The sequence below is a fragment of the Chiloscyllium punctatum genome, chromosome 5 (assembly GCF_047496795.1).
Source record: "Chiloscyllium punctatum isolate Juve2018m chromosome 5, sChiPun1.3, whole genome shotgun sequence".
Taxonomy (NCBI): Eukaryota; Metazoa; Chordata; class Chondrichthyes; order Orectolobiformes; family Hemiscylliidae; genus Chiloscyllium; species Chiloscyllium punctatum.
The window spans coordinates 55,998,379-56,026,126 of NC_092743.1; the positions used below are offsets into that span (position 1 = coordinate 55,998,379).

General features: G+C 40.4%; 2 protein-coding genes across 14 annotated transcripts in view; one reads left to right on the plus strand and one right to left on the minus strand.

Moving 5' to 3' along the window:
• The window catches only part of dlgap1a (discs, large (Drosophila) homolog-associated protein 1a), a 766,490-nt gene that overhangs the window by 602,055 nt on the left and 136,687 nt on the right, over positions 1 to 27,748 (plus strand). For 12 of the 13 annotated variants that reach the window (XM_072570355.1, XM_072570359.1, XM_072570360.1 and 9 more), the window contains 2 exons: positions 13,592 to 13,769; positions 13,859 to 14,099. In XM_072570355.1, the coding sequence (XP_072426456.1) occupies positions 13,592 to 13,769; positions 13,859 to 14,099 (419 nt within the window). The remainder of the gene's footprint in view (positions 1 to 13,591; positions 13,770 to 13,858; positions 14,100 to 27,748) is intronic. The other variant, XM_072570364.1, reaches the window with a different exon arrangement.
• LOC140477095 (homeobox protein AKR-like) overlaps positions 1 to 27,748 on the minus strand; it is a 285,068-nt gene that overhangs the window by 60,667 nt on the left and 196,653 nt on the right. The window lies entirely within an intron of this gene.

Genomic DNA, 27,748 nt, shown 5'->3' on the forward strand with positions numbered 1-27,748 from the left:
CTAAAATAAAATTTCAACAGATTTGTGCGGCAACGTTATGTATCCAATACTTGAAACTTCACAACTTAACAATTTTTCATGGATTAAAGGGAAATATTTTCCTTATTACCTTAAATGACCTTCTTCAGAATAAACTTCAAGCAATGTCATTAAAAGTGCAGCTTGTGATAGATGAATAATAATGCTTAACAAAATAATCATAACTGTTTTATTGCTAAACTTCTCTTTTTAACTGATTAAATGTTTTGAACTGTGAACTTTCAGTGCTGGAAATAAAAATGCCTTTTCACAACCACAGAATCTCAGAATTATAACAGCACAGAAGAAAACCATTCAGCCCATTGTGTCAACACTGACTCTTCAAATAAGCATCAATAATAATGTCAATCTTCTTCTTTTTCCCATACCCTTGTACACTATTTTTATCCAAATCACCATCCAATGCCCTCTTACATTCTTCAGTTGAATCTCTCTCCACCACATTTCCAGGCAGTGTATTTCATACCCTAACTGCACTATGAAAATTTATTTTTTATCACATCACTATTGCTTCTTATGCACATCACTTTAAATCTGTGCCTTCTCGTTCTTGTTGCTTTTACAAGCAGGAATAGCTTCTCCCAATCTACTGTATCCAGCCCTCTTATCATTTTGAAAACCTCTATCAAATCTCATCTCAGCCTTCTTCTCTCCAAGTAGAACTGTCCAACTTCTTCAATCTAAAATGACTAAAGTTTCTCATTGCTGGAACCATTCTTGTAAATCACTTTTGCATTCTCTCCAATGCATTCATATCTTTCTTATAATGTGGCAGTCACAACTGTATTCAATACTCCACTAAGGTGTAACAAACTCTCAACATCAGCTCTTTGCTCTAATACTCTTGGGCTCTATTAATAAAGCTGAGGGCACTTTTTGCTGTACTAACCGCTCCCTCCACCTTTATTGATCTCTGCACATAAATACCAAGTCCCTCAGCTCTTGCACCCCATTTAGAATTGTACTGGTCTCTTTATGATTGTCCAATGTTATTCCAACCAAAGTGCATCACCTTTCCTTCTCTGCATTGAACCTCATCTGCCAAATATCTGCTTGCTCCAGCGATTTGTCAACTACTTTTAATCTCTACTTTAAGTGAATCAAAGCAATTTAAAAATTCTTCTTTATTTGGTTTCAAATCACTTTAGTGACCACTGTGGAAACTCTCATCCCCCTTTCTCATTGCCCTTTGCATCCAGAGACAATAATAGGTCAAGTGCAATTTTGTTAAGAAGCAGTAGCCTTCAAAACAAAATCAATTTTCAGTCTGTTGAATTTGCCATAAGTTTGTAAAGCATGAGTGATATGGGATTCTGAAAAGCTGCTTATTCATGTGGCTACAGCACAATACATAAACAAGGAGAAGGATTTAATAGACCTGTCAAAACTGACAATTGTACACTACCCTCAAAAGACTATCAGGAGTTGAATGTAAATTTAGTCACAATATCCTTGACTGCACCAGATAGATACTCAACACCTAATATGATTCCCAACAACTCATGCGTTAGCAGAGATTTTAAGATTCAAAAACCTACTGGTTTTATTTTTCTTGGTTGCATTTGCATGTGGGAAAATTCTGTATGGACAGAGGAAATCTATGGAAAAGTGTATCACCTCAGAAGAACCTGTATAGAAATGATATTACTGATTTTTGTTTTACAATGTATGGGCCTTATACATCTTAAAATTTGCACTGCACTGGCTGCCCTTGGTGTAAAAAGTTAGCTGATCATTGGCCAGGAATCAAACCTGAAACCTTTATGATCAATCTAAGTCATCAAGTCTCACCTTTAATAGACAGGCCATTCTGTTATAATGCATGTTTCATTACTGTGAATGCACTGTAACGCGATTGACGAGTTGGCGATGCTGTTTCAACAGCGCCAACTTTTAAACATATGTTGGTTGTAATGCAGTTACAGCCCCAACACTTGAAGTGCTGTTTTAAACGTGTGATTTTTCTATAACACGGGATTGCACAGAACATAACCATCGCATTATGGACGAACTGACTGTACACAGGATACAAAGCTCCATAACCTGAAGGCACCCAACTTATGAGAAAATAAAAACTTTTACCCAAGAGAGAGATAAAATTAAAAGCTGATCAAATTTCATTGAAGTTACCAGCTTGTTCAGAGTTGTCCAACAACATTTGAATTTCCCCTAGACTTTTATTGGCTTGGGAGTGCATGGATGAATGGAATCACACTGGTGGCTGTTCATCAACATTATACCACAAGACCTCATACATAAACAAAATACTATGGGTACTGGAGATCTAAAATAAAACAAAGTGCTTGGAGATGCTCAGCAGGTCTGGCAGCATCTGAAGAGATAAAAATGGAGTTACTATCTTGAGTTCAAAATGACTCTTCTTGAGAACTGACCTCTCTTACCTCAAGACCTCTTTGTTAGGTTGCAATTTAAAATAGTTCTAGTAATTAGAATAATTAACAAAGCCATTAAATAACTATTGTCAATGTCTCATAAAAATCTACAGCTATTACCATGCAACAGTACACTGTTACCATGCATAACATTTAATAATGCAACACTCTAATTGTTGTGCATAATACTCTAATCTCTGGTTGAATTAATGCTGACCTTGGCAGTGACTCCCACATCCCTTGAAAGAATAAAGCATCTGCATGTGTTCAATTTTTGAAATTTAACCTTAGGAGAGAGATATTGGTGTTGGAAGAGATATAGTGCAGGTTCAGCAGTATTACACTAGACTTTGTGAGCTTAAATGATGACTGATATGAAAAATGACTTGCATTTCCTTGAGCTTAGGAGGTAGAAGGGTGATCTATTGAAGATTTTTAAATAACAAAGAGATTTGATTTTGATTTCCTGAACTAAGGGAAATTTGAACAAAAGAGTACAACCTTAGAAGTAGTAGGTCTGTAATTTATTATCTAATAATTTGACCAGTCTACAAATGCTTCTCGTATGAAAAATCTACACCATCCAGACCCAAAAGCAAAGAGAATCAACATTGTATAATAACTTATGTGAATAAATCCACACGTACTGAATAAAAAGTAATATGTTTTATTAAAATTAATGTATATTAGCCAACCAAAGAATTTTAAAAACAAGATTTTCCGTTACATGATGGAGATGAGAGGAATTTATTTTTCTCTTGAAGGGTAGTTAGTATATGGAATTCTCTTCTACAGGAAACAGTGGAGGCTCAGGCATTGAATTTATACAGTGCATTAGTTGACAGGTTTTTGTTGGATTTGAGGGCTATGGGTGACAGAAAATAATGTGGAGATGAGACCATAACCAAATCAGACTTAAAGACACAAATGGTTTAATTGTAAGTCTTAAGTTCTTAATTGCTACTCCTTCATTTAAAAACAAATATTCCAGTTGCTGGAAATCTCATATAATGAAAAAAGCACCATTATTTTCTAATGCTTTCATATTGGTGTTTCATTCTAATTGAGCTCATATGAAGCTTTCATATACAATAGTTGCTGACAATCGGGTCGTTCAACAACTTGTGTGTATATATTCCATATGTCTTTATCTATATATATATATAAACATATAGGATATATAAAAAAATATATAAATGATTTTAATGTAGGAAAATGTCCCAGGGAAGTTATCAGACAAAATTTGACACTAAGCCACATGAGATGTTAGGATAAATGTAATTCAAAGAAGTAATATTCAAGGAGCAATTTAAAGGAGAAGCCACATGCTGAGAGTTGGAGGGGTTTTGGGAGCAATTTCCCGAATTGAGGGCCTGACTACAGAAATAAAGCACATCAAAAACATGAGAGAGGCCGGAGTTACCAACGGTAACCATTAGCCATATCCATTCAGTTGTGACTAACAGTGAAAACAAGAAATAGAAACTGTAAATTCATAAATCGCTGTAAGCATGAGAATTGTTTCTGTTTCTTAGCATCATTGCTAATGACAGTATAGTTCTTTTGGTGCCTCCTACATCTTTTGGATACTTGCCAATCTTCTTCTTCCCACTACCAATGAGTCATCTAACCACCCCCAGCTTTCCTATTGTGATTTGAATGAACAAGGCAGTTTTTGTCACATATCTTACTATTAACAGGAATGGTAGCTTTCTATTTTAGTAATCGGTAGATATCAAGCCGAACTGTTTGCAATTAAAACTTATTACTTCATTGGTATTATCTACAAGGATTATATTGGAAAATTACCTTAAGTGAGCTTGTTTTAATTTGTCCACAAGTTTTGCTAGCTTCATGCAGCTCACTACCACTTTCTCAAGGGCAAGTAATACTGGCCCAACCAGTGTCGCCAACGCTTTATTGCCTACGCCTCATGAATGAATGAAGATGTGATAAAATCAGAGCAGTTACTCTATTTTTCCATTCAAGAGAGAATCTATGGAGAGGAACAAAGACAGTTGGTGGAATCTTGGAGAGTTCTGGCTAATGTGGATTAGATGTGGCAGAATCAGGCAAGAACTCTGACAAGGCCATCACAACATCGATGTCATCTCACTCCATTTTCCATAAGTGGTATGGAAAGATTCTCGTTATGTGACAACAGCAATTGTTAGGGTAGGGACTAACACATGTTAAGTACCTTCTTAATGCCACAACTTGTCTAATTAGTACTTAGTTTCCTGTCTTACCAATCCACCAAACAAACTAGACATGGGGAAAACTCAACAAAGGAATCACATTATGTATGGCAAATTCAATTCACCATTTGCTCCAACCAATGTTCATGTTGCCTATTACCAATCTGGTACCCAGAGTATGATCAATGGATACCAGACTCAAGTGCATCTACCCCACAGACACTGGCAGCTGGCATCTCCCAACCCTTCCTGGTGCTAGTACAGATTTGGAAGCAGATTTGCACTGCAGGACAGTCTAGCAACTAGCATAGAAAGACTGGAGCAGGGATGTCATGCACACAGGCACAGGCACCTAGCTTATAGTCTGGACTAGGCTACATCTCACTACCTCTCTGAGCACTCACTTACTTGTCGCCTACCCCTGCATGCTCACATCGTCCCTGCCCTACCTCACATGGACTTGCATTGCTTTGTCAATGAGCATAGTCACACATTAGGAAGCTCAATTCAGGGAAACACATCTTGCTGTATGGTAGTGTTCCAGGTCTATCTCCCACGTGCAGAATTGTAGCAACAGCTCAGAAAACAAACAGACTGCAAATGCAACAAGCAGGTAACCTTGTCTTAAGGAGTAGTTCTTACCAAAATCCATAGAGGCACCCATTAGTCAGGAGATCATGATGTATTAAGTCAAGAGCAGCCTCATAAGCCCATTAAGGGCCATGGTCAGGTGTCCAGTTGATGTGTTCTGTGTCAGGAGGCCCTTCCTTCTGCACTCAAGGGAGTGGGTCATGATCAATCCATTGGCTCTGTGGCTAAGGCAACCAGGGAGATGTATAGGCACCAGTCAGAGATCTGGGCACATCTTACCAGGGTTGTCCAGTCATGTCAGGTAAGGGGACAGGCCAGGGTTGATCTGTCAGATCCACCCACAGAAACCAAAAGGGTCATGGGATAGGTACCAAATGTAGCGATTACCATGAGACTCGGTGTCTGCAGACTCTGGGCAAGGATACAGTTGCGAAGAGGAGGGCAGTAGGTAAAGCATGGCTGCAGTGGGTGTAATGTGGGAGGGGATCATCAATGATCAGGCTTAGCTTCGAGTGGGAAAACAGTGAATGACCACATCTGCATGTGCACCTCATATACTAAGGGCTGGATGGGAAGGGAGGCAGGTGTAGGCCTGTGTAGATGGGTTGGATACAGGAAGTGAGGTTATGGATCAGGCCAGACCCCCTCAAAATATTTTAAGAAAATCCTAATATTTTCTTATTTGAAAGGCAGCTGTGAAGTGGATATTTCAGGTGTGATGTAGCTGGTCAAATCATTCAACCTTAAGCAAAAGAGAATTTATTTAAACACACAGTTGAAACACGAACAAAAGAAAATGGAATTTAGAGAAACTTAACTCCTGGAAAACTTAACCAACCTGATACAACAACTTAACCAAGGAACTGTTCCAATCTATTAGCCTCTCATAAACACACCCCTTGGCAAAAAGATAAATTTAAACACAGATTCTCACAGGAGGGAGGGGACAACATCCAAAGAGATTTCAGAGAGGAAGTCAGTCAGGAAACATTTGCTGAAGCTTGCAACCTCCCTGGTCTCCAGCATCTTGTGAGTACCACAGTTAAGCCAAAAAAAAGAAAAAATCTGGACTGGAAGAAGTGGCCACTCTCCTGACATTGTTAAAATAGGCTCTTCCTGGACCACTCTGCACCTCTGCCTTTACGATCTCTCTTTCAAAAAGCTCAAGGACAAAATAGCCTTGTTAAATTGACAACATCGCCACGGGAGGAAATGTGAAACTTGTGTGGTCAATGGGATGGGCTACTCAAAATGGGATGTGGATGTTTGGGGGCTCCCTGGTACATGCAGATGAGGATGGAAGCCAGTGGCAGTGGAACACTCACTGTGGACCTGACATCGCAGTGGAAATTGAAAGCGCGCAATGAAGAAGAAAATGGCTGTGAATGGGTGGGGTGAGTAACGTGACCTGTGAGGGAGAGGGGCTGCCCTAAACAACACTCAGTCGGGCTTTTATAAAGGGAAAGAACATCTTTGGAATGCCAGTGCTCGTCCAGGTACATAACCAGTTTTTAAAGATGGCAATGATGCAAAGGATGCCAGTTTTTCAGCAGATATCTACAGAATGGTGAGTTGTTCCAAGACCAACGCATGGTATGCTGGGCAGAAATCAAACATGAGAGACAACGTGGAATAGAGGAGAGATAATTAATGCGGTGAGTTGGGTAAGGTAGGGCAAGAAACCTGCTAGACCTTGTGATCAATAGACCTCCAGAAAACCCGTTGCAATTTGGACATTTCATCTACTGCTTCAGTTCCATTCCATCACAAAGAATGATCTTCTTAACAAGTAGCTTTCAAATACCCTTGTTCCTCCTAAAATAAATTGAATTAATTGATTTATGGAAGGTTATATTTATTTGCAACGTGTTATTGTAAACAGAAATAATCTCATCCAATACATTTCATATAAAATGTGATAAACTGAGCAGTGAATCCATATTTATCCTGCACCATAGATTCTTGGTCTTTGTGTCTTGTGCCATCAGAGTAATTCCTGTTCATGGGAAGCTTTGAGACATTTCTAACAAAATACAATCAAATAACAAGTAACATAATTGGAATATAGGTCACGAGAAAACACTGATGGTAAAATTACGGTATCCCAAGATATTGTATAATTATATTAAGGGGAAGAGGATAACCACGTAAAGAGTAGAACCTATTAGGGAACTAAGGAAACAATTTGTGCACGGAGCTGGAGAAAATTGGTAGGGTGTTAGATGAGTACGTCACTTGCGAGAAAGGGGACATAGGTACAGAATTCGAGAAGAAGGACTGTGAGGTTCTTGAGCAGATTGACATGGAGAGTGAGGAGGTATTGGAGGTTTTAGCAGGTTTAAAAATGGACAAATGCCTAGATCTGAATGTGTTTCATCCCTGGATGTTCTGACAGATAAGGGAGGAAGGTACAGTTGCTCTGACCTACATTTTTAATTCCTCTCTGGCCACAGGGAAGATGCCAGTGGACCAGATGACAGCTAGTATGGTTCCACTTTTCAAGAAGGGTGGCAGAGATAAACCAGGGAATTACAGACCAGTAAGTTTAAAATCAGTGGTAGAGAAACTGGTGAAAAAAATTCTGAAGGAGAGAATTAACCTCCAGTTGGAGAGGTACGTTTTGATGGGGGTAGTCAGCATGGTTTTGCCAGAGGGAGGTCATGGAAATAAATTTGATAGAAATCTTTGAGGAGGTGATTGGGTGTGTAGCTGAGGGTAATGCAGTTGATGTACTTTACAAAGATTTCACCAAAGCCTTTGGCAAGTAAGCATATTGGAGGTAAATACTTATGGGATCCAAAGTAACTTTGCAAGTTGGATCCAAGATTGTCTGAGACCGAAGTTGATGGTAGAAAGCTGTTTGTGTGACTGGAGGACAGTGCCCATTGGTGTACCACAGAGATCAGTGCTGGGTCTCTTATTGGTAGTAATATATATAAATGAAAAAGATAGGACTGTTGGGAGGATGACAAGTACCTTTGCAGATGATGCAAAGGTTGGTCAATAATGAGGAAGGAAGCCTAGAGGAACATGAGAAGGCCCTCAAGCATGCTTAAACATTCAATAGGATTATGGATGATGTGCCATTTCTTATATACATTTTCCTGCCATTTCGTCATGACCCTTGATTATAAGACACAAGAGAATACTCAGTAAATGGCAGGACTATAGGAAGCTCCAAGGAACTGAGGTACCTTGGGTGCTCGTTAACAGATCCCTGAAATTGGCAGGACAGGTTAATATAAAACACAGAACATTTGCCTTTATCAGTCGTGGCATAGATTATAAGAGCAGGGAGGTTATGTTGGAACTGTCCAAAACTTTGTTAGGCCACAACCTGAGTACTGTATGCAGTTCTGGTTGTCACACTATAGGAAGGATGTGATGGCACTGAAGGGGTTTGCAGAGGAGATCATGAATCATAGAATCAAACAATACAGAAGAGGCCCTTCAGCCCATCCAGTCTGTATCACCAAAAATAAACTACTAACCACACTGATTCCAATTTCTTACACTAGGCCTTGAATGTTAGACACATCAAGTACTCATCCAAATACTTTGAAAGATGGTGAGGTTTCCCATGACAACTACCCTCCCAAGCAGGGCAGTCCAGATTCGTCCCAACCTCTGGATAAAAGCATTTTTCCTGAAATCCTCTCTAAATCTCCTGCCTTTCACTTTAAAATTATGCTCCCTTGTTACCAACACTTCAGCTGAGTTAAAAATCATACAATACCAGGTTATAGTCCAACAGGTTTAATTGGAAGCACACTAGCTTTCGGAGCGAGCTCCCTCATCAGGTGATTGTGGCGGGCTCAATCCTAACACACAGAATTTATAGCAAAAATTTACAGTGTGATGTAACTGAAGTTATACATTGAAAAATTGATTGTCTGTTAAGTCCTTCATCTGTTTGAATACCATGATAGTTTTACTTCTTTCATGTGTAAGTCACAAAACCTTTTTTTTAAAGTTGCATTCTCAGGTTAGCTGTTAACAATGGTGATAGCTCGACAATATTTTGAAGGTGTTAGCCCCCGTGTTCTCTGTCTATGCCATGATGTTTAGATTGATTCTAACCCTAAAAGTGAGATAACGGAGTTTTAAACGAATGCATGCAGTTTTTGAGCAAAGTACAATGTAACCCTGAAAGTACAAATTCACCCCACAAAATATATGTGTGCATGTGGGTCTTTGTCTGTCTGTGTGTGTGTGTGTGTCTGTCTGGGTTGGGGGTTGTGAGTGTGAGAAAGTGTATGTGTCGTGAGTGTAGAGTGTCTTAAGTCTGTGAGAGGGTGCATGTGCGAGTGTGGGAGTGTGTGTGTCTGTAAGGGTGTGTGTGGGTGTCTGTGTGCGTGTTTGTGTATATGTGTGTCCACGTGTATATGTGTATAGGAGTGCCTTTGTGTGTTTGTGTGTGAGAGAGAGAGTGTGTGTGTGTGTGTAGGAGTGTCTGTCTGTGTGTGCGTGTGTGCGTGTGTGTGTGTGTATAGTGCAATGGTGGTCACCTGTAATGTGACATGAACCCAAGATCCCAGTTGAGGCCATCCCTATGGGTACCGAGCTTAACTATTAGCCTCTGCTCGGTCACTTCGCTACTGCCTGTCCTGAAGTCCGCCCTGGAGGATGGTCACCCGAAGGCCCGAGGTTGAATGTCCTGGACCACTGAAGTGTTCCCCAACTGGGAGGGAACACTCCTGTCTGTTGATTGTTGCGCCGTGCCCATTCATCCGTTGTCATAGCCTTTGCTCGGTTTCCCCAATGTACCATGCCTCAGGGCATCCTAGCCTGCAATGTATAAGATAGACAACATTGGCTGAGTCACATGAGTACCTGCCATGTACAAGGTGGGAGGTGTCCCCACGCATAATCGTGGTAACCCATTGTTAAAAGCTAGTCTGAGAATGCAACTTTAAAAAAAGGTTTTGTGATGTACACATGAAAGAAGTGAAACTATCATGGTATTCAAACAGATGAAGGACTTAACAGACAATCAATTTTTCAATGTATAATTTCAGTTACATCACACTGTAAATTTTTGCTATAAATTTTGTGTGTTAGGATTGAGCCCTCCACAATCACCTGATGAGGGAGCGTCGCTCCGAAAGCTAGTGTGCTTCCAACTAAACCTGTTGGACTATAACCTAGTGTTGTGTGATTTATAACTTTGTACACCCCAGTCCAACACCGGCATCTCCAAACCATAACTTCAGCGGAGGAGAGTAGCTACTTTCTGTTCACCCTTTCTGTGCCCTTCTTAATCTTAAACAAGTCTATCAGGTCCTTCTTCAACCTTCTCTACTCCAAAGAAAAAAAATCTAAGCTTATCAGGCCTTTATAGCTAAGATGCTCCATCCCAGGCAACATCCTGGTGAATCTCCTCTGTACCCCTCCAGGACAATCACATCCTTCCTATAGTGAGGTGACCAGAACTGCACACAGTATACCAGCTATGGCCTAACCAAAGTCCTGTACAGCTCCAACATAAGCTCCCTGCTCTTATAATCTATGCCTCAACTGATAAAAACATATACATTCTAATGAGCCATTTTAATGACGGTGGCACAGTGGTTAGCACTGCTGCCTCACAGCACCAGAGACCTGGGTTCAATTCCCATCTCAAGCAACTGTTTGTGTGGAGTTTGCATATTCTCCCCTCTCTGCGTGGGTTTCCTCCGGGTGCTCCGGTTTCCTCCCACAGTCCAAAAGAATGTGCAGGTTAGGTGAATTGGCCGTGCTAAATTGCCTGTAGTGTTAGGTGATGGAGTAAATGTAGGGGAATGGGTCTGGGTGGGTCGCTCTTTGGAGGGTCGGTGTGGACTTGTTGGGCCGAAGGGCCTGTTTCCACACTGTAAGTAATCTAATCTAATCTAGTTTATTGACCTGTCCTGCCACCTGCAGGAACCTGTGGACAAGCACTCCAAGATCCCCGTGTTTCTCTGAGCTTCATAGTACCTTTCTATTAATTGAGTATCCACTATCTTGTTACTTCTTCCAAAGTACATCACCCACATTTATCATGGCTAAATTCAATCTACCACTGCTCTGCTTATCTGACCAAACCGTTTATATCCTGTTGTAATCTAACACCTTCCTCCTCATTGTCAACCACCCAGCCCATGTTTGTGTTATCCACAAACTTAATTACCATCACCACGCCCTTCTCCCCTTCTCATGTACAAATCTCACAAACAATAAGGAACCCAGCATGGATCCTTGTGGTACACTGCTGCGCACGAGCTCCAGTCACACAAACAGCCTTCTACCACCATCCTCTGTCTCCTATCACCCGTTTTATGAGTTTTCCATGCAAGCCCTTGTCAAAGGCATTGATGAAATCCATATGAACTACATAACTCGCCTCATCTGCACTACCCTCCTTAGTGGGCGGCACGGTGGCACAGTGGTTAGCACTGCTGCCTCACAGCGCCAGAGACCCGGGTTCAATTCCCACCTCAGGTGACTGACTGTGGAGTTTGCACATTCTCCCCGTGTCTGCATGGGTTTCCTCCCACACTCCAAAGATGTGCAGGTCAGGTGAATTGGCCATGCTAAATTGCCTGTAGGGTTAGGTAAGGGGTAGATGTAGGGGTATGGGTGGGTTGTGCTTCGGCGGGGCGGTGTGGACTTGTTGGGCCGAAGTGCCTGTTTCCACACTGTAAGTAATCTAATCTAATCAAAAATTCCATTAGATTGTTTGGCATGACCTCAGTCTTACAAAATCATGTTGACTATCCCTGATCAAATCTTACTTCTCTAAATGGAAATTAATTTTCTCCTTCATTATTTACTCCAATATTTTCCCTACCATTGATGTGAGATTCACTGATCTATAGTTCCTTGGTCCATCTCTTGAAAAGTGGAACCACATTAGTTGTCATCCAGTCCTCTGGGACCTCCCCTGAAGCCAGAAAGGATTTGAAAATATGAATCAGATCTCCTGTCATTTCCTCCCCATCTCTCACAGCAACCTGAGACACAACTTATCCAGACTTGTCCACTTTTAAATCTGCCAAAACCTCTAATGCCTCCTCAATCCTTCTATCCATCTCCTGCAATAATCCACCTTTTTGAATTCTGTACTTGCATCCTCCTTTACCTGAGTAAAGGATTCACCAGGATATTGCCTGAGATGGAGCATTTTAGCTGGATAAACTTTGGTTGTTTGGAATGAAAACATCTGAGGGGGGAACCAAATAAGGTGTATAAGATTATGAGAGGTATGGACAGGGTGAATAAAAAGCAGCTGCTCTCTTTAATTGAAGAATCAATAAAAAAGGAGCATACTTTCTGGTGAAAGGGAGGAGGTATAACGGGATATGAGGAAATGTTTTTCACCCAGAGAATGATGGAATCTGGTAAGCACTGCCTGGAAGGGCAGTAGAGACAGGAAACCTCGCAACCTTTAAAAAAGTACATGAATGACCACATGAAATGTCATCAATTTCAAGGCTCTGGGCCAACTATTGAAAAATAGTATTAGTGTAAGATCAGTTAGTGCAGACTCAATGCCAAATTGCTGTTCTGTCCTATATGTCTCTATGTGTCTTGTGGCTGAATAATGATCACTCATGACAAACTGTACCTTCAACCAATCTGCTCTGACAGTTACTGCTCTGAATGCAGGATCCATTTTGAACCATTAGCTTCATTTAAAATACATGGAAGCCAGAAATAAACAATGTTGTGTATAACGTATTCAGAACTGCTTAACAAACTCTGTGTTGTATCATTTATCTATCCCAGCACAGAAAATGTGGCTGGTGTTTATATCAAATTCCTAAAAGCTGCTCTTGGTTGTAATGATCTGGGGGGTGTTTCACATCTTCATAGAGATGCCTCTGTTGAATTTGAAAAACTCTGCTTCTATTCAAGGCACAGTTGTGTTTTTTTTTCTCTGAAAAGAAGTAGATCCCTAATGAGACTGAGGACTACAAAAAAAAAATCATCTTGATCCGGAAGAGGTTTTTCTGGGACCATGGCTACAGGCTTTAGCTCTGGGAATTTTGTGTCTAGTTCCAGAGCTGGTCTGGATCTGGACTAGGACTCAGAAAATGAATATAAATGTACCCATGGCCAAAGGGTTGAGCATTAGATGTGCCATTCTCCACACAGTATTGTTGAAATACTCAACCATTTGTCATCATCTATTGCTAATCTTGTAATATTACTACAGCCTCAATAGTTACGTTTCAAAACCATGTGTCCCTGAAAATGCCCTACTGTATCATAACTTATAAAGAAAAGTGGATGTTTCTGTCCTTTCCAGAGAAAATTACCACTCATCATTTTCTCAGCTGATTTTTTACATTTCCTGCTCACAATTAACAAACTGCCCTCTTACTGAAAAGTACCCTCATTTTCCCTCAGGATATCAAGCGAACATTCTCCCAAACTTCAAATACGAAGCCACAGTTACTTGCGCGCCGTCAGTGAAGTCTCAATTAATCGGAGTTTGGATAGCTTGGATCCTGCAGTGCTGCTTGCCTCGCCCAAGTTCCGTTCTCGCAATGAGAGTTACATGAGGGCCATGAGCACCATCAGTCAGGTAGGCAATTTGTGATTATTTAGGTTGAAATTTTAAGTAATCTTACGTGCTCTGATCTAAATAGCACTTGATGAAATTTCTGTCTGTAGGTGAGTGAGGTGGAAGTTAATGGACAATTCGAATCTGTTTGCCAGTCAGTATTTAGTGAGCTGGAGTCCCAGGCAGTCGAAGCGCTGGATTTGCCTATGCCAGGATGTTTCCGTATGCGAAGTCACAGCTACGTGAGGGCCATTGAACGTGGCTGCTCACAGGATGATGAAAGTTTGTCACTTAGGTCAGCATCACCGCCTCGAACAACCACTACGGTGAGGACCATCCAAAGCAGTACTGGTAGGTTCTTGGATGATATTGAATCCCCTTCTCTCTAAAGTGTGTGGGCGAGTGTGGCTAGGAATTGGGAAAATAATGAGCAAAAAGGACAGCATTTATTTTTTTGTCCGCATTGGTCCTTCACTTCTTTATAATTGCCAATAATCATGAATTAAATTTGAATTCTCCAAAATTGCTCAGGTCAAACATGCCTGGATTACCAAGTTGTTAAATTATGGAGAAAGGCCACTATTCTCCCATTTGTCATTTGAAGAATTCTGGGAGCCAGAATCTTGTCAGAAAATGAAACTCAGAAAATTAAGTCAATTTTAGATAATTTACTCAAATTTCATACACCAGATCCCATGGAATCAGGAAATGTTCCAAGCTTTTGCTATCAGGCATTAATGGATGGAAAATCCTGGGCTACTGCATCTTGTTGGATAAGGGTACCTGTCTGTAACACAAACTCAAAACTAACCCTCTCACGTACCCCTCCTGTTCCTCAAATGCATTTATTCTTGCCTACACTGTTAGTAATATTTGATAACGATGAATGTTGTGACTAACAATTGTACATTCAATAGCAAAATTAGTACTGTCACAATGAAATATGTATTTTATCTTCATTTAAAGACTGAATTGTAGCATATCAATTCTAGAGATGACAGATGGTTTTGAGAGGGTGCCAATGCTTTTACTTGTTGTAAAATTGACCATAATATCTTTTGTCCATTAACAGCTGCTAATTATTTCTTGAAATGTCTAAATTGCTTATTTCGTTCAAACAGATTTCACACTGTGTGACTCTAGGTAAAGGAAAATCACACTAATTAGACAATAGAGAGCAATGCAAAGAAAAAGGAACCATAATAACAATTGAATGAGTTTATTTAACTCTACAGATTGTTCAGGGCTTTGCTGGTGTAAGGTTAAAAGGTAACAGCATGTTTTAAAAAGAGTAAATATAAAAGGCTGCATTCTTAGAATGGAGTTTCACTCATTGGGAGCGTAGTATGTAGAATTGGCCTATTATTGGCCTAAAGTGTCTATCATAACCTGCATTCCTATTATGCAACATCCATGTAAGAGTCCAGCATCACTCAGTCTAGGGTCTAATATGACTTAACACATGTTTCATTCTTAAGTACATAATTTCCTGCCATGACATTTAGACATTTGTAGATAGTGCTAACTTGCAGAATTTATTAAGGACATAGAAAGACTGCATTTCCCTTCAATATTCACACTAGTTTTCAGTAAACTGACAGTACTAAATTATTTTGGCCTTCCGGGATGCACAGCAATATGTTTTTTGTGCCAGTTGTAATGGAGTAGGCCAGACCACTCAAAGCATCTCTTGCCTCTAACTCAAGCTGCTTCATTTGCAATTGAATTCTTGCCATCTCTATAGATTCTGATGGTTTCTCCAGCAAGTTTAAATGCTGAGCTACTGCTGTAATTATCAATCCTTTCCTCACAGAAGCAGGCAGTTCCAATTCCAGCTGGATGGCTAATTCCTGCAGCTTGATCTTATTTACTTTTTGCAGAATTTCCAAAGTCACTGCATCCACATCCAGAAAACCTTTGGCGACTGAAAGAGCCATTACTATCCCAAGCTTTGTCTACCCAACCAAACCAACACCCAAAATAAAGACACTAGCCCCTACCACACGCTGTTTAAAATCCCGCAAAGAGCCCACAATTTGTTATGGACTAGGCCAGACTAATCAAAAAATTCTTGAGCAGGCAACCCAGACCATAACTTTGCAATTTGTTTCAGTAAGTATACAGTGAAAATTACCTGGAGTTAAGTTGCTAGGTTGACTACTAGGTTTTAAAACAGACAGAAATTTATTCACAAAATTACATAATGAAATACAAAGAACAGAATAAAGAACCCCTACAGAATACAGTCTATCCAAACTAGACTTAATTATGCTGTTCCAAATATATGTAACAGTCCCAATAATCAAACCCCTTAAAAAGCAGTTTTTATAAAAAGGTACAGATGCTTACAGTTTGAAGTTAGAAGGACAGAGAGAGAGAGAACCTATCTACACAGTCTACTGCTGACCACTCCCCTTCCATTATACAGGTCACTTCTAAAACATGACCACTTTAGCCTGAAGTCTCATCTGTTTACAAATAAACAACAGGTCTCTCAAAATCCTTTTCATCTCTGTACTAAACCAGTCTAATGAGAGCCCAGCACATTTATGATCACTCTGAAAAAAATCAAGGACACAATATCCTTGAGAAAAAGAACAGCTTTTAGAAAAAAGGAACCAGCTTTGTGACACAGTGGCTGGTTTGTGACGTCATCAGACTTGGAAAATTAATGATTGTTCAATTGGTCTTAAAGGTTACCAATGTTATGTGGGAATAGAACATTCCCCATAATTCATTGATGCAGCAGTCCCATGTCAAGAGCAACGTGACCTTGATTTAAGATGGTTCTTTGTCTGCACCTGCACTTTTATCAGTTTAACAAGAAAATTGACCACTTGCAAATTGTGACGTTTAATGTTCCAGAATTTGCATTCCTACAGAGCACAGAATTGTAACTGCAGTTGGGGCCATGGGGCAGGTTTGGTTGCAGTTTGGGAGTTAAGGTCCCAAGAAATGTTGTCCATTTGGAAGTCTGACATCGTTTTCCCATTTCTGAGTTTTACTGAAGTGCATTTGGAACTGAGTGGGAAGCTTCCACAGAGTTGTCAGGTAAGTAATTTAAACATTTAAGATAGTCACTGGTTTAACTCCGAGTTAGTTACAGAGTTTCCTGAGCTGAAACCCATGTTTCTGTGTGAAACTGGGCACGGCAACAAGGTGAGGACGAGCAAAGAGCCGTTGTTCAAAGAGAAGAACATTTACGTAGTGAAACGTAATAGGTGGCTATGCAAAAGACTTGTGATCACAGCACTTGTTCAGAGAGCCAGATTTCACTGCTTCACCCGTTATTAACCAATGTTTTGGAAATATGTTTTTCTGCTTACGACTTCCCTTATTTTGTTCCTGATGAAGGGTTTATGCCTGAAATGTCGACTCTCCTGCTCCTTGGATGCTGCCTGACCTGCTGTGCTTTTCCAGTGCCACATTGCAGTCCTCACTTTCTCCTTCCTCGATGACAGTTTTTACTGTAGTATGGAAGCAGCTAGCGTAAATCTGCCTGTAGATCTCTGAGGAAAAGCTAGAGTAGCAACAATGCCATGAGCAGCAGTCCTCTCCTCTTCTTCTCTTCAGCAGTCACATGCTGCACCACAGAGCAGAAGAGGTGGACCCAGAAATCCAGCTTGGAGTGGGAGATATGCCAATACAGGTTCCACACAGGCAGAGTATCACTTTGCTCAATTAGTCAGGCTCTCATTGCAGGTCAAGCATCTGATGCTTCTTAGACCAAGACGTCCTACATTGTAGAACTAGTGGAACTGAAGAACATGCATTGCCAGTGGCTCTCACCCCACTATTGTGTCATAGAGGTGTGTGAAAAATGGATTGTATGGTGGGGACACACTAACAACATTTGTCATGGGCCACTATGAGGCATGGATGCAAGATGTTAGTATGATGCCGATTTGTATTAGTAATGGTTGTTCTAATAGAGATGTGCAGAGGTTCCTGGTGAGAGGGGAGCTGCAAGGTATGTCGGTTTGAGATATGTTGTGTAGGAGAAGGCTAAAGACTACACGGTGCAGGAATTGGCAACTGTAAGTGAGAACTATTCAGTGTTTCTGCCATTCTAAGTCAATTGTGTTTCTCAGGGCACTATGTCCTGTTTGAGGAACCAGAATCCTATTGCTCATCTCCTCAGTCACTTTTGTTACTTTATATGAGAGGCTGATGTCTTCCCCCTTGGAAAGCAACAATTTGCTGCTGCACTGTCTCTAAGGATTAGGGATAACTGAGAGCTCTGGAGCCAGGAACATGAGAATAGATTGCAAGCTTCCCTTACCTCCTTTCCATTCCTTCAATTACTGTAACCTGAAAAGGTAGTATAGAATTTGGCATCATGCCCCCACATTATAATTGGGCAGGAAACCCAGAAGTGAGATGAAAGAGCAAAAATCAGCAAATGTTTCTTGACATTCTTTCTCTGAGGTGCATGTGAAAACATCATGCAGCATTATTTTGAAGAGTATCCTCATCAATCTCTCTGTCTCAGGCAGCAAAACTAAGCACAGATTATCTAAACTTTATCATATTGCTGCTTGGCGTAAGTGAGGACTGCAGATGCTGGAGATCAGAGTCCAGATTAGAGTGGTGCTGGAAAAGCACAGCAGGTCAGGCAGCATCCGAGGAGCAGGTATATCAACATTTCGGGCAAAAGCCCTTCACAGGAATGAAGGGCCTTCCTGAAGAAGGGCTTATGCCCGAAACGTCGATTCTCCTGTTCCTTGGATGCTGCCTGACCTGCTGCGCTTTTCCAGCAACACATTTTCAGCTCCGACCTCACCTCTGAAGCCAGCCCTGTATGGCTAAGCTGCTTATTCCACATTGTCACCTCCTCGTGATAACATTTCACCTCCTTGTTTCCCAAAAAACTATTTCCCACTGCCTTAAAAAGATTGCAACTCGGCTTCCACTACCTTTCAAAGATGAAAACTTCAAAGACTCATGACTTACTGAGAGGAAATAAATTCTTCTCGTATCTGTCTGAAATGGGTAATACTTACTTTAAATAATAATCCCCAGCTCTGGAATCTCCCACAATAGGAAACATCGTTTCCACATGGATCTTGCCAAGACTCCTCAGGATAGAGTTGTACAGTCATAGAGACCTACAGCATGGAGACAGGCCCTTCACCCCAAATTGGTCTATTCCAACTAAAAATTACCATCCACGCTAACCCCATTTCCCTGCACTTGGCCCATATCCTTCTAAACCTTTCCTATCCATGGATCTTTCCAAATGCCTTTTAAATGTTGTTAATGTACCTGCCTCAACCACTTCCGCTAATAGCTCATTCCATATGCGTACCATCCTCTGTGTAAAGAAGTCGCCCCTCAAGTTCCCTTTTTTTCTTCCCCTCTAATCTTAAACTGATGCCCTCTGGTCTTAAATTCCCCAACCCTGGAAAAACGATTGAGTGCATTCACTCTGTCCATGCCTCTTATGATCTTAAACACTTCGATAAGATTCCTCCCTCAGTGTCCTACACTCTAAAGAAAAGAGTCCTAACTTGTCCAACCTTTCCCTATAACTTAGCTCCTTGAGTCCTGGCAACATCCTGGTAACTTTCTTCTGCACTCTTTCCAATTTAATAACATTGTTCCTTGAGCAAGGTGACCAAAACTGAACACAATGCTCTAAGTGCGGCCCCACCAACGTACTGTACAATTGCAACATTGGATGGCATAATGGGTCAATGGTTAGCACTGCTGCCTCACAGTGCCAGGGACACGAGTTCAATTCGTCTCAGGCGACTGTGTCTAGTTTGTACATTCTCCCCATGACTGCATGGGTTTCCTCCAGGTGCTCTAGTTTCCTTCCTACAATCCAACGATGTGCAAGTTAGGTGAATTGGCCTTGCTGAATTGCCCATAATGTTCAGAGGTGTGTAGGTTAGGTGCATTAGTCATGGGTAAATATAGAGTAACAGGGTAGGGGAATGGGTCTGGGTGGGTTACTCTTCGGAGGGTTGACGTGGACTTGTTGGACCAAATGGCTTGTTTCCACACTGTAGGGATTCTATGGTTCTATGATTGAACTTCCCAAGTTCTAGACTCAGTGCTCTGACTGATGAAAGCCAGTGTGCCAAAAACCTTCTTCACTGCCCTGTCTACCTGTGACTCTACTTTCAGAGAACCATGCACCTGAACTCCATAGTTGCTCTGTTTCACTGCACTCATCAAGGGCCTACCATGATTTGACTTTCCAAGAAGAAACACCTCACACTTATCTATATTAAACTCCATTTGTTACATCTTGGCCATTTCCCCTGCTGCTGTTGCTGATAACCTTCCTCAATGTCTATGATACCATCTATTTCACTGTCATCTGCAAAGTTACTAATCATGCCTTGTTCATTCTCATCCAAATCATTGATATAGATAATAAACAACAATGGGCCCAGCACCGACCCATGAGGTACACCACTAGTCACAGGCCTCCAATCTGGCAAGAATCCTTCCACTATTACCCTCTGCTTCCTACCATCAGGCCAATTGTATATCCAATTGTATATCCAGTTCACCCTGTATTCTATGCGATTTAACCTTTCAGAGCAGCCTACCATGTGGAATTTGAAGATCTTATATATTTCAAACAAGTTGCCTCTTACCCTTCAAATATCTATGTGCTATAAGGTTAATCAGTCTGACTTCTCCTCATTATACGACCTGCTGATTTCAGGTATTGGTTTAGTAAGATTTCTCTGAACTGTTTCAGATAAATTTCCATCCTTCCTTAAATAAGGAGGTCAATAATGTGCACAATCAAATGTGGCCTTACCAGTGCCCGTGAATAGCTGAAGCATAATCTCCCTAATTGACCGTGACTTTGAGGTGCCGGAGTTGGTCTGGAGTTAAAATCACACAACGCCAAAGTTAAAAATCCCACACAGCACTAGCTTTCGAAGTGCGCTCCTTAATCAGGTGGTTATGCAATTCCCCTCATGGCAATCAGTAACATTCTATTAACTTTTCTAAAGACTGTCTACATAGAAAGCTTTTACAAATCAGGTACTAGGATCTGTGTGCCTCTCAAAACTCTGCAATCTCTAACCATTTAGATAATGTGCTTCTTCTTTGTTCTTCCTGCCAAAACAGACAATTTCACATTTCCTCGTATTGTACTCCATCTGCTATTTTTTTGCCCATTCAATTAACCTGTCTATCTCCCTTTCTTGCCCCTTTATGTTCTCTTTGCAACATATTTTCCCACCTATCTGTGTCATCAGCAAATTTAGCAACCATACCTTCAGTCCCTTAATCCAACTCAGTTATATAAATTGTAAACATGTAAAGTCTCAGCACCAATCCCTGTGACACACCCACATATTACATCTTACCAGAAAATTGCCTACATATGCCTCCAATGCTTCCTGTTAGCTAGCTAACCTTCTATTCATGCACTTTGCTGCCCACTAGACCATGTGCTCTTTTTTCTAAGCACAGTAACTTTTAATGTAACTATCAAATACTTTCTAAATCTAGGCACAGTGTGTCCACTGGTTCCTCTTTATCCACAGCACATTACTTCTTCTGAGATCCTCAAGTACCACTGTGGTAGGCTGCTTTGAAAGGTTAGATCACATGGAATCCAGGGTGAGCTGGCAAATTGGATACACACTTAACCAATAAGGTGGCTAAGCATGACTTACTTTTCACAAAACCATGTTGATTCATCCTGATAACCTCGAACTTGTCTAAGAGCAATGCTATAACATATTTTATAATAACCTTCAATATGTTCTCCATGTCACACGTTAAGACAGCTGCCCTTTACTTTCAAGCTTTCTACCTCCCTTCCCATTTTGCATAAAAGAACTATGTTTGCTTTATTTTCAAATCTAATAGAACCTTCTCCAAATCTAGAGAAATTTGGAAAGTTTAAAGCAACAGGTCAACCATTTCACTAACCACTTCTTTTAAAGCCCTTGGATAAAGTCCATGAATACCTGAAAATTGGTGACCTACAGCTCCAATGACTTGATCAGTTTGACTTTCCTGCTGGTTGTAATTTTCTTGAGTTCCTCCCTCCATTCGATTTCCTGATTTACAGATATTTCTGAGAGAATATGTATTTCCTTTATATGAAAAGTAATGTAAAATGTTTGGTCAGTTCACATACTTCCTATGGGACCAGTGCACAGTTTGGTAACTCTTTTCTATTTGAAATATCTATAGAAACTCTTATTATCCATTTTTATATTTCTAGCCAGCTTTCTGTCAAGCTCTATATTCTTCCTTCTTATTAGTATTTTATTCACCTTTGCTGCTTTTATATTCTGTCTGATCTTCTGACCTGGCACCCATGTCTGCATAATTGTATGTTTTTCCTTAAGTTTAATTCTAACCTTAACAGTTTCATTTATTTGTAGATGATGGGTCCTGCTCTTGGATTTTTGAATTTTTCTTTCTTGTTGGAATGTATGTATTCTGCGTATTCCGAAACATCCTCTTATGTGTCGGCCACTGCACCTCTATTGGACCAACCCTCAATTTCATTTACCAGTTCACCTTAGCTAGCTGTGCCCTCATAATTGCCCTTATTCAAATCTCAGGTATTAATTTTTGACCCAGCCTTCTCTCCATGAAACTGAGCGTAAACTTTAATCATTCAAATGCAACAGTGGCTACATTTATAAAGCACTTAATTAGCTGTAAATTGCATTGGAATGTTGCAAGGTCAGGAAGGGCACTGTGTAATTTGAGTCTATTTTATTTCTTGTAAACATTTCAAAAAGATTAGTTATGGAATGGAAGCTATGTGTTTTAGAGTGGGCTATTGATGCTGGGAATGTAAATATTTCGTTAAACAATTTGATTTTTAACACAACAAAATTCAGTACAGCTTAACGCTCACTGTTCGTAATCTTAATGACAATTTTTTTAAAAGTTGCGGTCACAACTTTGTATCAGCGCACGCTGCTGTATCATTATGATCCCTTGGAATGCAGAATTCAACCGGTTCTGAACAATTGTCAAAGTCAGGCTTTTGTCTGAATTTGACTTATGTTCTGTGTCAGTGAATTCATTTTAAATTATCAACAATGTTCAGATTCCTCCTCGCACAGCTGGTTTCTGATAAATGCAATACCTGTTGCCAAGAAACCTTCTGTTTTAATCAGGATTCTTTGTAACATGACTACTTGAATCATTCAACCAGTCAGAGAATGAGAACACTATTTTGAGTGTTCAAAAAGATAATTGAGGAAGATTTCGATGTATAGATCAAGATTAATTGTAGTGCTTGAATTAACTCCATGCAATTGAGGGAATAAAATGGTTTGATTCCACAATGTCACTGGAAGGAAACAAGTTGGCCTTTGGGATGCATTAGTATTAAAATAAATGGAAAAAATTTGAGTTATTTTGGATTATTTACTTAAAGAGTGAACAAATATAATTTAGTTTATCTGAATTTAATAGATGTAGTTTATTCCTTGAAGATTCAGTGTTCTTCATTTCACAAAACCAATTTGCATTTATGTGCTCCCTTTCATGTAGAAACACAAGCATTTCACAGAGCTGCAATGAAAATAAGACAAAGAAAGGGAAATTATGATGAAATTTAAGGACCAAGTAGGAAATTATCCCATTGAACATGTTCTACCATTTAACAAGATTGTTCCTGATCTGAAGCTCAACTCCATTTACCTGCTTTTTCTCAATGTTGTTTAGTAAATTTAGTTCACAAAATCCTACAATCAGATTTCAAGTGGACAATTGATCTCACAGAAAAGATTTCCAAGCTTGAATCACTTTAGATGCATTTCCTAATTCTATTCCTGAAGAGATGGGCTTTAATTTTTAATTTATGTCCCCCGTCTAGACAATCCAAAGAACGTAAATAATATCTATCTACAGCATCTTTCCTGTAAATAGTTTGAGAACTGTGATCAATTTGCCTCACAATCTTCTGAATTACTTGGAATAAAACCCCTGCTTGCATAAATTCCAGATACAATATATCCCTTGAAGTCCAGATATAATTCTATTACATTTACTCTGCCAAGGCCAAACTATTTGTCCTAAGGATTGTTGACCAGAGTTATTTACAGTATAGGCAGTCTCTAGGTTGCAAAAGGGTTCTGTTCTAGAGTCTGTTCACAAATCGATTCACTGCAAGCCAGAACACAATAATACAAGGTGAAGGAGCCAGTCGTAAATGCAAGACATGTTTTGATGTCAGATCTTTAAATTTACAGCGCATATGAGATTGCATTCGTAAGTACAAGCATTCATGAATTGGGCAGGTTGTTGGAGGGAATCCTGAAGCATAGGATGTACGTGTATTTGGAAAGGCAAGGACTGATTAGCGATAGTCGACATGGCTTTATGAATGGGAAATCATGTCTCTCAAACTTGATTGAATTTTTAAAAGAATTAACAAAGAGGATTGATGAGGGCAGAATGGTAGATGTGATCTATATGGACTTCAGTAAGGCGTTCGACAAGGTTCCCCATGGGAGACTGGTTAGCAAGGTTAGATCTCATGGAATACAGGGAAAACTAGCCATCTGGATACAGAACAGGCTCAAGGGTAGAAGACATAGGGTGGTGGTGGAAGATTGTTTTTCAGACTGGAGGCCTGTGATCAGTGGAGTGCCACAAGGATCGATGCTGGGTCCATTACTTTTCATTATTTATACAAACAATTTGGATGTAAGCATAAAAGGTATAGTTAGTAAGTTTGCAAATGACACCAAAATTGGAGGTGTAGTGGACAGTGAAGAAGGTTACCCCGGATTACAAGGAGATCTTGATCAGATGGGCAAATGGGCTGAGAAATGGCAGATGGAGTTTAATTCCGATAAATGCAAGGTGCTTCATTTTGGGAAATCAAATCTTAGCAGGACTTAGACACTTAATGGCAAGGTCCCAAGGAGTGTTGCTGAACAAAGAGACCTTGAAGTGCAGGTTCATAGTTCCTTGAAAGTAGGTAGATAGGATAGTGAAGAAGGCGTTTGGTATGCTTTCTTTTATTGGTCAGAGTATTGAGTACAGGAGCTGGGAGGTCATGTTGTGGCTGTACAGGATATTGGTTAGGCCACTGTTGGAATATTGCATGCAATTCTGGTCTCCTTTCTATCAGAAAGATGTTGTGAAATTTGAGATGGTTCAGAATAGATTTACAAGGATGTTGCCAGGGTTGGAGGATTTGAGCTATAAAAAGAGGCTGAACAGGTTGGGGCTGATTTCTCTGGAGCGTCGGAGGCTGAGGGGTGACCTTATAGAGGTTTATAAAATCATGAGGGGCATGGGTAGGGTAAGTAGGCAATGTCCTTTCCCTGGGGTGGGGGAGTCCAGAATTAGAGGGCATAGGTTTAGGGTGAGAGGGGAAAGATATAAAAGAGACCTAATGGGCAACCTTTTCAAGCAGAGGGTGGTACATGCATGGAATGAGCTGCTAGAGGAAGTGGTGGAGGCTGGTACAATTTCAACATTTAAGAGGCATTTAGATGGATATTTGAATAGGAAGGGTTTGGGGGGATATGGGTCGGGTGCGAGCAGGTGGGACAAGGTTGGTTTGGGATATCTGGTCGGCATGGACAGGTTGGACCGAACGGTCTGTTTCCATGCTGTACATCTCTTTTGCTCTCTGACGTTCACAAATTGGAGTCCCCAATACCCCACATGTGGTCTGGCCAGCTGTTGTACAGCTTGTGCAAGACACTTTGCCTTTCTCACTCCTGTCCTCTCGATATAAAATCTAGCATTTCATTAAGCTTTTGAATTATTTTAATACCTGCTCATGATTGTTTAATCATGTATGTATTCTCAAGTCTCTTTGGCTCTCCTCTGTTCAATAGACTTTGGGGTTCTCCTTGAGTTTAGTTTGTATCTAAATTAAATACAACTATAGAATATGAAAGAGTCAATCTAAACATTTATGAGTCCTGATTATTGAGAAGAACCATTTCAAGTATAAAAATATTTTCCCACATTTTACAGACTGTATTACATTTATCACAGTATTTAAAAAGGAAATAATACTTAATAAGTCTTTTTCGCTCAATCTGTTTCAGAATGCCAATTCATGGCACTGGTTGAGTTGGTACCAGTCTCCTATTCAGTTGGCTGAAGTTCTCCCTCTGTGTTTGATTGTCCTTTTTGAGCACTGAACCACTAAAATTCAAGCAATGTTACTCCTTGCTAGTCCCTCTGAGGTGGTGAGAATAATGGCCGGTGAGGTGACTTAAGAGAGAGTCCAAAAAATCAGACCTTCAATATCAAGAAAAGCTGTCTATTGCTGAGGAGTCAGGCTGTGTCCTCTTGCATGCTGAGGTTCCTTGAGTGTCATAAATTACATGCCAAGAGAAGAGACAGTAGTTGAAGAAAGATAAAGCCTCATGCAGAACAACAATAAGGAAGCACCAGTGGTAATTGGAGAAGAGAATAACACAATGGAATTTACCAAGTTTGTTGCCCATTGTTGTCTCCACATAGCACATGAGGGGTCTTGGTCTTGTCTGACCAGCTCAAGTATCTTCTCTACATATGAAGTCAGGAACCTGATATCTCAACATCTCTGTCACATGTATAATGAGGTGAGAAAGTGTAGTTACAGGAGATCGCTCACCACAGCGAAAATGATGCTATGAAACACATTCACCAACTTCAACATGGAAAACTCTAACCTTCGAATGCTTATCTGTTATCCCTGCCCTCTGTGTCCTGCCAGTAAGCCATTTTCTAACTAAATAAATGATTTGCCTTCAATTCTATGAGCTTTAACTTTAGCAAACACTCCCTTAATAGGACTTTCATAAGTAGTCTTATGAATGTCCAGATGTAAAGTCAGGAGCAAGGTCCATTCAGATATAGAAGAATGTTAAGACAGTCCATTGAGTGGAGAAGACAAGGGCAGGATAACGTACATGGCTGGTCTAGAAAGGTAAATTGTTCTTATTTGAATACAAGGAGAAAAATGAACTTAGAGCATTGATCGACATTTGGAATATGATCTTATTGCAGACACTGAGACATGATTGAAGGAAGAACAGGGCTGGCAGCTCAACATTCCAGGAGATAGAAGTTTCAGGCATGATTGGGCAGGGGGACGTAAGAGAGGTGAGGGCATTGCATTCTTGATAAAGGAAACCATCTTTGTAGTAATGAGGAAGGCCAAACTTTTGGGGATAGTGACAATAACTCTGTATATTTCAAAATCATAATGGGAAGGGATGGTGTAGTGCAGAAGTGCCCAAAAGCCACTTTCAATATCCTGAGAGAGAGTCTGGCAAAGGGGGACTGGGAGCAGCTACTTGCAGGTCAGTCTCTATTTGGAAAGTGTGAGTCTTTTAACGGTAGCATAGTGAGAGTTCAGGCCAGTGTGTTCCCCTTAAGGGCATGGGCAGCAAGTGCAGGAAACCCTGGATGTCAAGGGATATCAAGAGTTTGATGAAGAAAAAGAAGAAATATATGTCAGGTACAGTGCATTATAAATTCTGAAGGCCTTTCAAAAGTATAGAGAAGTTGGGAGGTAGCTTAAAAAGGAAATTAGGAGGGGGCTATGAAGTCCCTTTGGTAGTTGTGGTCAAGGAAACCCAAAATCTTTTTTTATATTAAGAGTAAGAGGATTACCAGGGAAAGAGTGGGACCTATTAGAGACCAAAGGGGCAATCTGTGCGAGTGGAAATGGTGGACTCTTAAATAAATACTTCTCATCTGTGGTCACAAAGGACATTGTAGCTGGCAGTTTCAGTTGGGATGGTGAGGTTCTAAAACCTGTTATGATTAATAAGGAGATATTAGATATTTAACAGCATAAAAGCCCATGGCCTGATGAGATGTAAGCCAAGCTGCTATGGGAAGCAAAGGTGCAGATATTTAAGACCTCATTGGCCACAGGTGAAAACTCTGGTGACTGGAGGATAGCTATTGTCGTTCCTTTATTGAAGAAGTTAGTCTGACATCAGTGATAGGGAAATTATTGAAAAATATTCTGAAGGACAGGATTGATCAACACTTGGAAAGGCAGGGATTGATTAGGGCATGAATTT